The 13,347-nt window shown below is 38.4% G+C and overlaps 1 protein-coding gene across 3 annotated transcripts in view; it reads left to right on the top strand.

Annotated features, from left to right (window-relative positions):
• Positions 1-13,347, top strand: part of jade2 (jade family PHD finger 2) — a 182,423-nt gene that overhangs the window by 77,022 nt on the left and 92,054 nt on the right. For 2 of the 3 annotated variants that reach the window (XM_088320904.1, XM_088320901.1), the window contains one exon: positions 6,638-6,795. In XM_088320904.1, coding sequence (XP_088177030.1) covers positions 6,665-6,795 — 131 coding nt within the window. In that variant the 5' untranslated portion in view covers positions 6,638-6,664. Of the gene's footprint in view, positions 1-5,284; positions 5,892-6,637; positions 6,796-13,347 lie in introns of those variants that run through there. The other variant, XM_088320905.1, reaches the window with a different exon arrangement.

The following is a 13,347-nucleotide window of genomic DNA, read 5'->3' as shown; positions in this document are numbered from 1 at the left end:
TGAGGATTTCATTTTCCAGCATGATCTGGCACCTGCCCACAGTGCCAAAACCACCAGTAACTGGTGCACTGACCATGGCATCACTGTCCTTGATTGGCCTGCTAATTCCCCTGACCTGAACCCCATCGAGAATTTGTGGGGTATAGTTAAGAAGAAGATGAAAGACACCAGACCTGCAAATGCAAATGAGCTGAAGGCCGCTATCGAAGCATCCTGGGCATCAATAACACCTCAGCAATGCCACAGGCTGATTGCCTCCATGCCACGCCGGATTGATAATAATAATTATAATTTCCTTTGTATTGTCATTCTTTGTAACAATGTACACAGAACGAAATGTCGATACACCTGACCCGTTGTAGCGAGCCGATGCAGCCGCAGCCAACAGAGGGCGCCGCCATTTTACCAATGTTATAAGTCTTAGGTATGACTCGGCCGAACCAGCGACCTCCCAGTCTCAAAGCGGGCGCCCTACCATCTAGGCTACTGAGCTAGTGCAGTAATCCGTGCAAAAGGATTCCCAACCAAGTACTGAGTGCATCAATGGACATTTTCAAATGTTTGATTTAGTTTTGCTGTTATAAAATTATTTTTTTACTTGGTCTGAGGAAGTTTTCTAATATTTTGAGATAGGATTTTTGAGTTTTTTTCAGCTCTAAGCCAAAATCAGCAATATTCAAATAATAAAAGGCTTGAAATAGTTCAGTTGATGTGTAATGAATCCAGAATGTATGACATTTTTGTTTTTTTAATTGCATTACAGAAAATAAAGAACTTTATCACAATATTCTAATTTTCTGAGACAGTCCAGTATATATATATATATATATATATATATATATATATATATATATATATATATATATATATAATTATATTATTTTTTTTATATTTATGTCAGTAAGGAACATTTTTAAGGTCATCATCTAAATTGTTCCATAAATACCGGTAAATAGCTTTTGGGTTGGCACTATGGCTTTTCAATGCGAGAATATTGGACCTTAAAGTTCTGGATTCCCCTGAAATCTTAAGTGTATGCTCTGTAGGGAAACAACTGTTGAATATTTGTTGCTTACTTCCTTTGTATACTTATAATAGGGAACAAGTTACAATATATCTTCAAATTTAAAGACATTGTGTTTTATAAATTGTATATTTTTATTTCTCACACACCTGTCTTACTGCAAACACCTGATTCACACATCCTCTTCATTTCCTGAAACCACTTGTCTCCTCCATCACCACCTCATCTGTTCTTCCTCTCACTCTCTTAATCAAGACTCATCCGTACAGACAAAAAACTGATACCTCTCGAATTGCTATGTTCATACACACATGCACTACACTAATCAACATGAACCACACCACTTAAAAAGCATACTTTCAACAAGCGTACTAACCAGTTAATCATAGCCGTGCCATCTTTCTTCAAGCATTCAGCAGTACAACCATCCAACCTAGGCACTTTCCCCCCTTTCATTTATTTCACTGCCTCTTGCACCTCCCATGTTTTCACAGGCTTCACATTTAAATCCCCCAACATGGGCATTCTCCCCATACCACCAATCGCCTCTACTCTCACTTCTCTCCCATCCTCCACATTCAACAACTCCTCAAAATACTCTTACCATCTCATTCTGACTGCACTATCACTAACCAGCAAACTACCATCCATATTTTTCACTTTCTCTTCCAGACTTCTTTCCAGAACACTTTTCTACTTTCCTCAAAGTTCACTCCTATCTTTTGACACCATTCATTATTTGCTTTCCTTTTCGCTGCTTCCACTACTGCTTTTACCAACATTTTCTTCACTTTATACCTTTCATACACATCACCACTCTAATCTTGCAGCCAGTCCTCAAAGGCACATCTCTTCTCTGTCACTGCCTGAGACCTCATCATTCCACCATTCACTTATTTTCCTAATACCTTGACCAACTTTTCTCATTCCACACACTTCTTTCGCACTCCTTAACACTACCTCTTTAAACCACTTCCATTTCCACTCTCTCCACTTCTCTTCTACAAATCCGTTCATACTCTTCCCCTATCCTCTCTTCAAACTGTTTTTCCTTTTCTGCCATATTTAACTCTGACATTTTCACCTCTTCACTTATACTCTTCCTATGACTAGCCATCCACGATCTATCTATTTTCAGTTTTCTTTCCACATAAAATGATTAGACATACCACTCATTTCACCTCTGTAAACATGCATATCCAACAATCTACTTAACATCGCTTTCCATACCACTACATAATCCATCAGTGCTCTGTCAACCATCTCACCACCATCCACTCTGACAAAAGTATACTTATTCACGTCCCTCTTTTTAAACAATGTGTTTGCAATCACCAACTCATTTTCCACACATAACTCAATCAATTTATTCACACTCTCATTTTATTCTTGTACTCCATACGCACCAACTCTATTTTCGACCATTCCATCACCCACTCTAGCATTCAGGTCACTTAGTATTACCACTTTCCACCCCTCTTTCGCACTTCCCACACATTTGGACAAATCCTTCCAGAACTCCTCTCTCTCATCAGCACTTCTGTATGTTAGGAGTGACAAGATTGGATAGATTGAGTAATGAAGATGTGAGAGACAGAACTGGAATAGTCGTGGAACTGAGCAAGCGTGTGAATGAGAGAGTACTTGGTTGGTTTGGACTCATGGAGAGGAGGGATGAGGAGCGATAGTTGAAGTGGATCTACAGAGCAGAAGTAAATGGAAGGAGACCAAGAGGAAAGCCGCGAATGACGTGAATGGATGGTGTTATGACTGCACTGCATGAAAGAGGACTACATTTAGTGGAAGCTAGAGCTCTTGTTGGTAATAGAAATGAGTGGAGAGGTGTTTTGAAAAGATAGTGGGATGTTTGGACGTTTTCTAAAGGATGGGCAGGGCACCTGTATGATGCGGCAGGGGTAAATCAGCAAAAGCTGTTGAGCCCTGCTGTTGAACAGAAGAGTGTGTTGTGTCAACCTGACCCGAGTGACATGGCCGCTTTCTGGTGTCCCGTTTCATTTGGAGGGACGAAAGCATGACCAACTTGGGTGCCGAGATGGTTAACTAGTTTGGGTGTTTGGGCATTTGGGTTAGCCATGGTCAATTTTTTGTGTGTTTTTTGCAACTTTTTTCCTCTTTTCTTATTTTTTGTGCTTTTCTTTATTTTTGTGTATGTGTTTGTCTTGCTTTTGGTCACCCATCTCGAGGGATATGACCGGGGTAGATAGATAAAAATGTTTTTATACCTAAATTTATCCACAATCCTAATCGAATCATCATTCTCTAGTGCTCTTATATATATTTCCCCAAATTTCTGTTGAATAAATTAAGTAAGAAGAGATCAAGGTAGCAATCAACTCACTGAAGAGCGGAAAGTCTCCAGGAATCGACAACATCCCATCAGAATTCATACGAAATAGTGGTGAGCAAACTATATACATTTTGACAAAGATTTGCTAAAAGATCTGGCAAACAGGACAGTAGCCATCTGAATGGACAACATCTCTAGTAGTTATGCGACCAAAGAAAGAAAACCTTCAACTATGCTCTAACTACAGAACCATCAGTCTCATCTACTGAACAGACCAAAACGACAGGCTGAAAACATCCTAGCCAAAGAACAGGCAGGTTTCAGTGGGGGAGGGAGCACCACAGAACATACCTTTAATCCGCGGATCCTATGTGAGAAGTTTCAACAAAATCAGAGAAACCGCTGTCACGTTTTTGTCGATTTCAATAAGGCCTTTCACAGAGTATGGCAAGCCGCTTTATGGGCCGCCAAGTACAACATGGGCCAGAAACTAGTTCAGAGCCTTGAAAAACTATATGGCGATGCCAACTAATCAATGATACCATTGGAGTGTGGTTTCGAACCACAGTTGGTGTAAGACAGGCGGCTTTCTCTCTCCAATTTTATTCAACATCTTCCTGAAGAGGATCACGTCCGAAGCTCTGGAGCAATATGAAGGTACAGTCAGTATTGGGGGACACAACATCACTAACCTCCGTTTTTCTGATGATATTGCCGGATTGGCAGGAGACAAACAGGAACTTAGAGATCTGGTCAATCATCTGGACAAAGTATCAAGGCAGTATGGGATTGAAATCAACAAAGAAAATAAAAGTATTGACAGGGTTGGGTAGGGTTACTTTAACTTGATAACTTTCAATTGCTTTTGGATTACTCCAATACCAAATATGCTAATAAAAGACAAGAGAAACTAAATATGAATAAAATTACTACATTTTGTGCAGGCTTGGGGAGTAACGGAATACATGGAGCGGCAAAAATGATGATGGAAAATGTGAGAGATATTCAAGATATAAACTCTCTGTTGGCAGAATTGTTCAGATAAAAACACTTATTGAGTTTTTAATCTACATCATGGATGTCTCAGCCCGCCCCGCACAGCCATCTTGGTCGACTGCTCCGGGCGAACTGAAAACATCCGGTCAGTAGGCGTGGTTTATTGACGTCACACATAAACAGGAAATGAAGTCACACATGACGGCAATTTCACATTGAAATGAAATTAGATTGAAAAACCTATTTACAAATAATGGAATTAGACTGATTTTTGAAACGTGACTATGTGTGTGTGTGTGTGATGATTGTTTTTGTATTAGAATATAAAAACAGGTTAACTTCATAGCATGGAAGTCTGAGAAATACACAACCAAAAACAGCCAACTTTACACAAACTGTTTGGATTTATTTTCATTTTGTTTCTGTCGCATTTTATGTTAGTTTTGCCGGAGATCAAAGAGATCAAAGCCAGGAGAGAAAGCTTATCACGTTTTGTGAGTCACAATTTTATTCATATTTAGTTTCTTTTGTCTTTTATTAGCATATTTGGTATTGGAGTAATCCAAAAGTAATTGAAAGTAATCAAGGTTAAGTAACCCTACCGAACCCTGAGAATCGACCACAGAGAACTACAACGTGTCACTAAATTTAAATATATTGCAGCTGTCATAGCAGACAGAGGTGTCAGAACCAAAAATCTTGGCCAGGATAACTCAAACAACAGCCGCACTTGCTAGACTTTAACCCAATCGAACATCGCAATGATATCAAAGATCAGACTTGTGCAATCTGAGATTCGATCTGCAACCTCAGTCGAACTGTTTAAATCTGGGCTTAAAACACACTTCTATTCTATAGCATATGAATAACCTACATTTTATGTTGACAATAACTGTATATTATTTATTATTGCAACATCCATTGCAGCCTGGTCATCCTGGAAGGGGGATTACCTCATGTGCGGTCCCTTCTCAAGGTTTCTTCAGTTTCCTCATGTTGAGGTTTATAAGTTTTTCCTTGCCCTCATGCAGGTTTTAGATCAGGGGATTGTGTAATAATAGTCTGTGGTTTTCAATAATCCTTCGTCTCTGCATCTCTTTGAGACTTTGTGATTAAGGGCTATACAAATAAACTTGACTTGACTTACAAGCGCTGGTTACTTCCATCTTCACCTACTCCTGCGAGACATGGATTTTCACAGCAAAACTGTAAAAGAAAATCCAGGCCATGGGGATGCGATGTTACAGGTAACTTCTAGGCATCAGCTCTTAGCCCATGTGACAAACAAAATAGTGCGCTGCACCATCAGAGGGCACATTGGACCATACGAAGAACCGTGTGCAGGCGGAAACTTCAGTGGTATGGTCTGTCATAAGATAATTCTCCAGGGCACAGTACAAGGATGGAGGACGAGGGGAAGACCGAAAAAGAACTGGGACGACAACATTAGGGATTTTGACTGGTGCCAACTTTGCCACGACCAAAGAACAGGCCAAGGACCGTCATCAGTGGAGAAGGCTGTCCAGAATTGCATCGTCATTGGTGCCCTGACGAACCGTGCGGGTGAGGGCTCTGTGAAGCGTGAACCATGATATTACGAGGTTTTTTTGGTCAGCTATATGTCATCCTCTACTTATAACTGCACTGTCAGCATATAACATTTTTTAATCAAGCACGTTTAGTTGAATGTTAGTCCCTGTGATCTAAGTCGTTGCCAACTCTTTTAATAGTCAATTTTTAAGAGATTTTATTGATTCAATGTTGCAGCCTTGCTCTAAACCAAGAACAGGCTCTTTTGCATCAGTAGAATGGTAAATAAAACAAATATTGCATTTTGAAGTACATTCAGCAATGTCTGTAACAAATGAACAGTTTGAGAACAAACGGTTTTATTAACCATTTTCACAACTTATATTTATTTGGTTTCAGTTCGTTGTTCCAGAACACACGCATGTCTTAGGTCTACCCACATTGCACATAGCAACTTTGAACAGAGACATTTACTTTGGACTATGGGAAAGTGTAAATTTAATGAGAAGTGGCTGTCTGACAAACGTTTTACGCCATACATTAAAGCTGTGCCATGTAATGTAAATAGAAAATCGTGGGTTTTTTTGTTTTGTTTTTTGCAATTGTGGTTTTCTTTAAAAAAAAAAGTCTTGGATTCAACTTGCCTTATGACGTGGGAACCCTGAAATAGTTGTATCAATTGGAACGTTGCATTTAAAACTCATCCTCGTTTATTATGAATAAAAATAAAAGAAAAAATCAGTTTGTTCTAAATACAATATCCCGCACATTTGTTTCAGGTCTTTCGTACCGATTTTATCACAGCCATGAAACTTCCTGACTCGGCACAGTTGGGCCCGGACGACTTTTACGTGCTGTCGGACCCTTGGAGGCAGGAATGGGAGAAAGGGGTACAGGTGCCCGCCAACCAAGATGCCATCCCGCTGCCTGTGGTCAGGTAAGACCAATGCAAGATGGTACAAAAAAGAGAGCCCGGTATGCAAAAACTATAAACAGTACAAATCTTGACAAATTTTGTCAGGAAATGGCGGCAATTTACCATGAAATGCCCTCTTTAAACCAACATGACCGACTTCAAGTGTCATACTTGGAACATCTAAAGTTGTGATGTTACGTACACTGCTAAATATCATTAAAATCTTGAAAGAAATATGGTACAATTTCTGAAATAAAAATGCTTTCAATAAATCTTTTTTAAAAGTCATTTTGAGAATTTTTTGTGCTGTATTTACCGAACTTAAAGCGCGCATTAAAACTAAAAATTGGAATAATCCGGTGCGCCTTATAGGTTTAATAAAACGGTAAATAAAGTTGGAAATGCATAATTTCTATCAAATCCTTCTGATTAATTTATACTTTTGTAGACACTTAAGATGAGAAGAGAAGACAGGAGTGGATTTTAAATTTGGAGAACAAAGAGAACAGAAGAGGACTGTACAAAACACCTTCACAATGCCAAATTCAAATCTGTTCTAAAAGCTCACCCTTGAGCCCTTTCTTTCTAATCTTCTAGGTTACAAAAAGCAGATCTCCGTCTAACGGTGTGAAAATCTAAAGACCAGCAACAATATTGGCAGATAGTGACAATGATGTAAACAGTATAATATATTGAATATAACATACAACTACAGTGAGAAATAACAATCAAAACAATAACCTGTTAGCTATGCAATCTCCCTTCCAGGTGTCGAATAGTAAAAACAGAATAAAAGTATATGCTAATAATTTATGAATCAATCTATTTTAGTGGTGAAACAAGATTTCATAATAATAGTTTATCCATCAATCCATTTTTGGCACCGTTCATCCTCACCAGGATCGCGGGGGTGCTAGAGCATGGGGTGAAAATGCACACTCCGCATGAGGAGGCTGCGGGACATGGAATTGAACCTTGGCGACTGCACTGTGGGGCTGCACGGTAACCATGCAGCCGCTGTGCGCCCGTATATATTTCTATCTCTGACTAATTATTCTTTAATGCAGTTGAATCCTGGGAAGAGAAATCAATGCAGGAGACAATGTCGACAGATGACGAAATGCCCTTCATCTCGATCGTTTTTAGAATGAACACAGGAAGAGATAAATGTGTCTCGCAGGGTGTTTACACTGTTTAATGGGTTCATATCTCACTGACACGCACTTGCACATAAACGCAAGCGAACAGATTGATTTGCCCTCTAAGGCAGCGATAGGCAAGCAGTTTGTTGGGCAAAAGACGCACAGAACGGCCGAAGAATTCCAGTGAAAGGATGCACACTCACTTTCTGTCTAACAACAGTGCTCGTGTCATGACCAGCATCACTGCATTAGGTGTTTTTGTGCATTGTAAAAATAAAATTGTCTTTGTTGTCATTGATAGTAGCCCATCTGGCATTGATTTTGGCCCATCTGCTGGCAAAAAAAATAGTTGAAAATGACAAAAATTGTCCATTGACCAATTTTAAAAACTTAAATGAGTCGCACCAGTAGGTAGAAGACATATAATTGTTTTTTTAGAAAGAAAAAAAAGTTGACTAATTTTTGACCTTGGAAGTAAGTTTCGATATTATTTTAATTAAAAAAAAATTGCCACAGATAAGTTTGTTCTGTTTTTATTGTTGTACACATACAATGTAGATTCCATAGGAAGTTAGTTCATCATCTTGACTATTATCATGCTCTGTTGTTTGTGTTTTGACTATTATGAACTGTTTACATCATTGTAACTATCGGCCAAACATGTTGCTGTTCTTTTATTCCCACAACCTTTGGGGTGAATCTGCTTTTGTAAACTAGGAGATCTAATAAAAAGAAAGGGCTCAGGGGGAGGGCTTTAAGAACAAAATTTCTTATCTGAGGTTTGGGCTCTCTTCCTTGCTTTCCTTGCAAGTTTAAAAGCCATTCATGTATTCTCTCCTTATTTTAAGTGTCTTTTAAACTATAAAGGCAACAGTCAGCTTTTATCCACACATTAAAAACTGTTTAAAAAGTACTTCACTGATCACTAGATTACAAAAATAGTTAGCAAGCCCTTTGCTGATTGATTATTTGGCGGCAAAATTATTTTTTTTTCAAGTTTAAAAAGACAACTTTAATAATAGCATTGTAAAACAATCAATCAAATATCCTGCATTTTCCTGGGCCGGATGATCAAGCATTTTCCACAAGCATCCTTCAAGACAATGCTTGGCATCAAAAGAAAAAGATTCACAGCTCTCTTAAAGTTATTACGGGGATTTTTTTTTTTTTTTGCTCGTCCAAGTTCTCAGCCCCAAAAAAAGAAAAAAAAACGCAGATTTTTCAGAGAAAACTTGCCTGTCAGTCTTATACAGAAGCGACTGATTCTTGGTGGGTAGTTGATAACATAGTGCGACCAGAGATGTGTGTTTTTTTTTTATCTTGATTTTGCAACTCATTGCAACCATGCTAGTGTTTTTTACCACTTCCGGCTGGCACACTAGCAAACACAAGAAAAAATGTATTGTCACGGTTGCCATGGCCCCCAATCGGCCCCGCCAATGGACACCAGCTGAAACGCGTTGACAGAATGCTTCCTGACTACTTAAACGCTGTCTTGTGAGTCACCTGGCGTCGTAACGTCAACGAAACTCCTGCTAAACTCTGTGTTCCTGTCCTGGTTTGTGACATGTATAGTGCACAAACATTCACAATGACCATAAAAAGTGCCCTTTGTATTTGTAAGCCACTTGTAGTTCCATGAAATTTGGTAGTGATTTGGCAGAATGCACCATCACGAGTAGACGAAAAATAAATCAGAACAATGCCCCAAAACACACAGAATGTCTCCACTTTACCTTTATGGCCTTACCACTGCCTTCTCATATGTTAGCCTTCACTGCAAAAAAATAGTATATTCCTTGTCGGCTTTATGATGCTAGACACTAATGTTTGCAACATTTGCATTAAGGTTTTTGCGTTTGTCATTTTAGCTCTGGGAACACATGGTAGAAAAACATTCTCATGGGGGCTGGACTAGTTCATTAAATGCATAAGTGTGCCTTAGCTGGTTTTCTTTACATAGGTTCACAATTAAATTATGATTCAGGGATGTGAGATTTGATCATTAAACTATTATTGAGGGGCTTTTCCTCAATATTTGTTTTCTTTCACTAAGATTTAGGCGGTTGTAGCGTTTATCACCTGTACTTTTATATAGAAAAACAACTACTACAGTTTATTTAACCAGGAAAACTGATGCAGAATGAAAAGGGACCAAAATAAATACTATCACTAATTTAGATTGATTGATTTTATGGTTTAAAAGTATTTCTTCTTTTCTTTTTAATGGAACAGAATATGCGAACTTGGCTAGTAAATTTCATATTTAATACAGGAAGTAGCTAAAGCTTTAGACCTCTGCAAAGAACTCAGGTGCTATTCTTTTGAAATGTTGCATTTTCCATTGTGCCTTAAACAGTGTGTCTGTTGATTTTATTTAGGTAAAACAACACAAAGTCTGGTTTCCTTCACTGTTCTCTGGTTGATTTATGTCAGTCAACAAATACAGTGGGTGCTTTGCGAGTGACGCCTGGCTTTGGCGACATCCAGCTGACATCTTAAAATTACAAATCATTGTGTCATTTGTGCTTCTCGCAAAATTGAGTTTGGCACATGTAGTGGATGTGTTCAAGTATTTGTGTGTGTCATTACATCCATACTTGATATTCTTCACATACATAATGTATTGCTTCCCAGAAAAACAGCGTGACTCATTCTCTTCCCATAGTGGGCCATAAAATTAATTTACCGACACGCATATGGACACTCATGGATGTGGTGACATAATGCTGGAATTGCGTGTCTGAGTACCAGTAAATGTGCACTCTTTATCTCTTTCTAGGTGTTTGATGATTTTTCAAAGGACAGACACATACAGAGTAATGGGTTTATCTTTTTTGTTTTAGTGTATTTTATCCACTTGCACTGGCCCTCATTCTACTGTTGAATACATTAGTTTTTTTTATTTTTCGACTTTGTTCCTCTTGCTTCACTCCTATTTCTAATAGTCTCCAGTTGGCTGGAGCTTGTCTGAATCACGTTATCTTAGCCTAGAACCTAGGTCGGGAACCTTTTTCACTCAACGAGTTATGAAAGCAAAATAATTTGTTGGGGGTTTTCTTTTAGTGAGAGCCACACCATATATTTTAAGACAAAATTAAACAAAGCTGCCAAACCTGATTTGCAGACAAAATGCAAATTATTTAGTGCATTATTTTCACTGTGTTGCATTTGATTATTGTATTTAATATTTGAAATAAAGGTAAACCCGCACTGAAATTCGGGCCGGATTCAGGCTTAAAACGTCAATCATTAAGTCGAGCCGGGTGGGCTTATCCCTTGCCATTTTTTTTTTGTTCTTCTTCGTGGATGATCTGCACAGCATTCACTTACTTATCTTTTACTCAAGTAGTTATTCAGATGACTGCTTTTTACTTCTTCTTAAGTAATATTTTTTTGAAGTAACACGGTAAAAGATGCACTGCTTCCTCTTTCTACCTCTACGTCCCTTATGTCAGACGTCATTTCCGCTTCTGGTCAATAGCTTACAAGTTTTACAAACTTCCATTCTGCTTTTTCGCTGCATATTTCAATATTTGCATCTTGTAATCTGCAGGATCTGATTTTCTTTTCGGTGCTATTTCGCTGCACTTCGCCGAAATGGCAATTTGGTGTCGAAGTTTTCATTTCGGCGCTGCACTTCGAAGTGCACACTTGATTTGAGGTACTCGGCCACAGGTAAACCCAAAGCCACTTAATTCAGCCGAAACGCACACATAAAGCTTTGATGCTGAGTAAAGCTTCGGGTTTATTTCGGGCTCAGTCCCTCAAAATCTAGTTAATCGGTCGGTTTTGGCTGGGTTCGGGCTTATATACCTGTGGGCCGGGTCAGGCTGGGCTTTTGTATTCACGATTGTACCTCTAAAATTAAATAATAGTAACGACGAGCCTGTGTCCTACATCAACAAATATTGTTCTCCCTCACAGTTACATTAGGATCATTTAGGTTAATTTTGATTGTCGTTTTTGTTGTGAATAATGAAGCTCTTGAATGTCACTTTAAGGAGATCGGGTAAAGTTCTAACTCAGGTCAGTTTTAACAGTCAAAGTTTGACCAATTGGAAGAGATATTTATTGATGCCACTAATATAGTATATTTCCCTTTCCATTTTGACTTCACACAAAACGTTTTGAAAACTTTGAGTGACATTATCTCGATTTTATGATCAAATAACACATTTTCAGGTAAGATTTCAAACCTCTCGCTGTTTTTTTGTTTCATGTCAAATATGCTAAAGATTGACAAATTTTGGGCACAAGGCTGTATCGCCACATCATTGGCTTTAATCCTATTTTTTTGTCATGCTAGCTAAAAAACACATGGTAGCTGACTGGTACAGGAAGATTTGTAACACATCCAAAAAAGACAACTTCTGTATATTCTGTATCGACAAATCCAGGGCCAAATGAAAAGAAAGATAAGAAAAGTGGGTACAGTGTTCTGATTGCAAGCAATTTGCCTTCGAAGGCTGCACCCACTGCAGGCACTGGCCTATACATTTGCTACAACTGTTTGTCAGACTCTGATTCGCAATGCTGTCCATACTAAAGGATAGATACCAGCAGTTTATTCTATTCCATTCTCCTTATGTCATATATTTCTATCAAATAAATAATTCTTCAAATATTGGACTATCTGAAGCTTATTTGTATTAATACATCACACTGTTACTACTTTCCACTAGCAGTGTCACAACCTTACAGGGTACGGTTGTAACAGGGTGTATCTCTTTGTTAGAGAGATTGTCACAGACTTTCGGACCTTTTTAGCACAATATCATTGATTTCTCCTTGTAAAGGACAACATAAGGGACCATGTATACAAGTTTAAGAGGACTAGAACAAAAGGTCATAAAATAAGGAGGAAGAAAGCAAAATGTGTTACAACTGTACCCACTCTCCCCTATAGTGCAAATGAGAAAGTTAAGGATGTTTACCTTCAGTTATGTGACATGGTCACTGTTCTTACCATGGGAATTAAATTGCAATTATTTGTCTTGCATTTCGTTTTATAGAAGCAAATCTTAAAGATCTTTTAAATCTACAAACATTAGTTTTAAAAGTCCTCCTGCTTAATCATTCATAATTTTTTTAATAACTTGTGTAAACTATTCACTTGTAAAATAAAATCCATGTGTAGCATCTCATGGGCTACGAGATATGGTAAAATTCTTAATTATATTCATTCTTACCCGCCTTAAAAATAGAAAAGCGCTACAGCCCTTCTGCAGCCATTGGTAGAAAGACAATGTTGCACCCACTGCCTAAATGGATCGAAAAATTTTATTTTTTTCCTCCGAGTCACACCTGGCTTGCCGGGCATACGTTTCCGACCCCTGGCTTAGAAGGTTGCTTTGCCTTTTTGTATGTGCTGAGTCCTCTACTGTTCACCCTGTATTCCAGGGGTTGGAATATATATATATATGGTTCT

This window comes from Urocampus carinirostris, chromosome 17 (assembly GCF_059441175.1).
Source record: "Urocampus carinirostris isolate Australia breed hairy pipefish chromosome 17, RoL_Ucar_1.0, whole genome shotgun sequence".
Taxonomy (NCBI): Eukaryota; Metazoa; Chordata; class Actinopteri; order Syngnathiformes; family Syngnathidae; genus Urocampus; species Urocampus carinirostris.
This window is presented reverse-complemented; position numbering and strand designations above follow the sequence as displayed.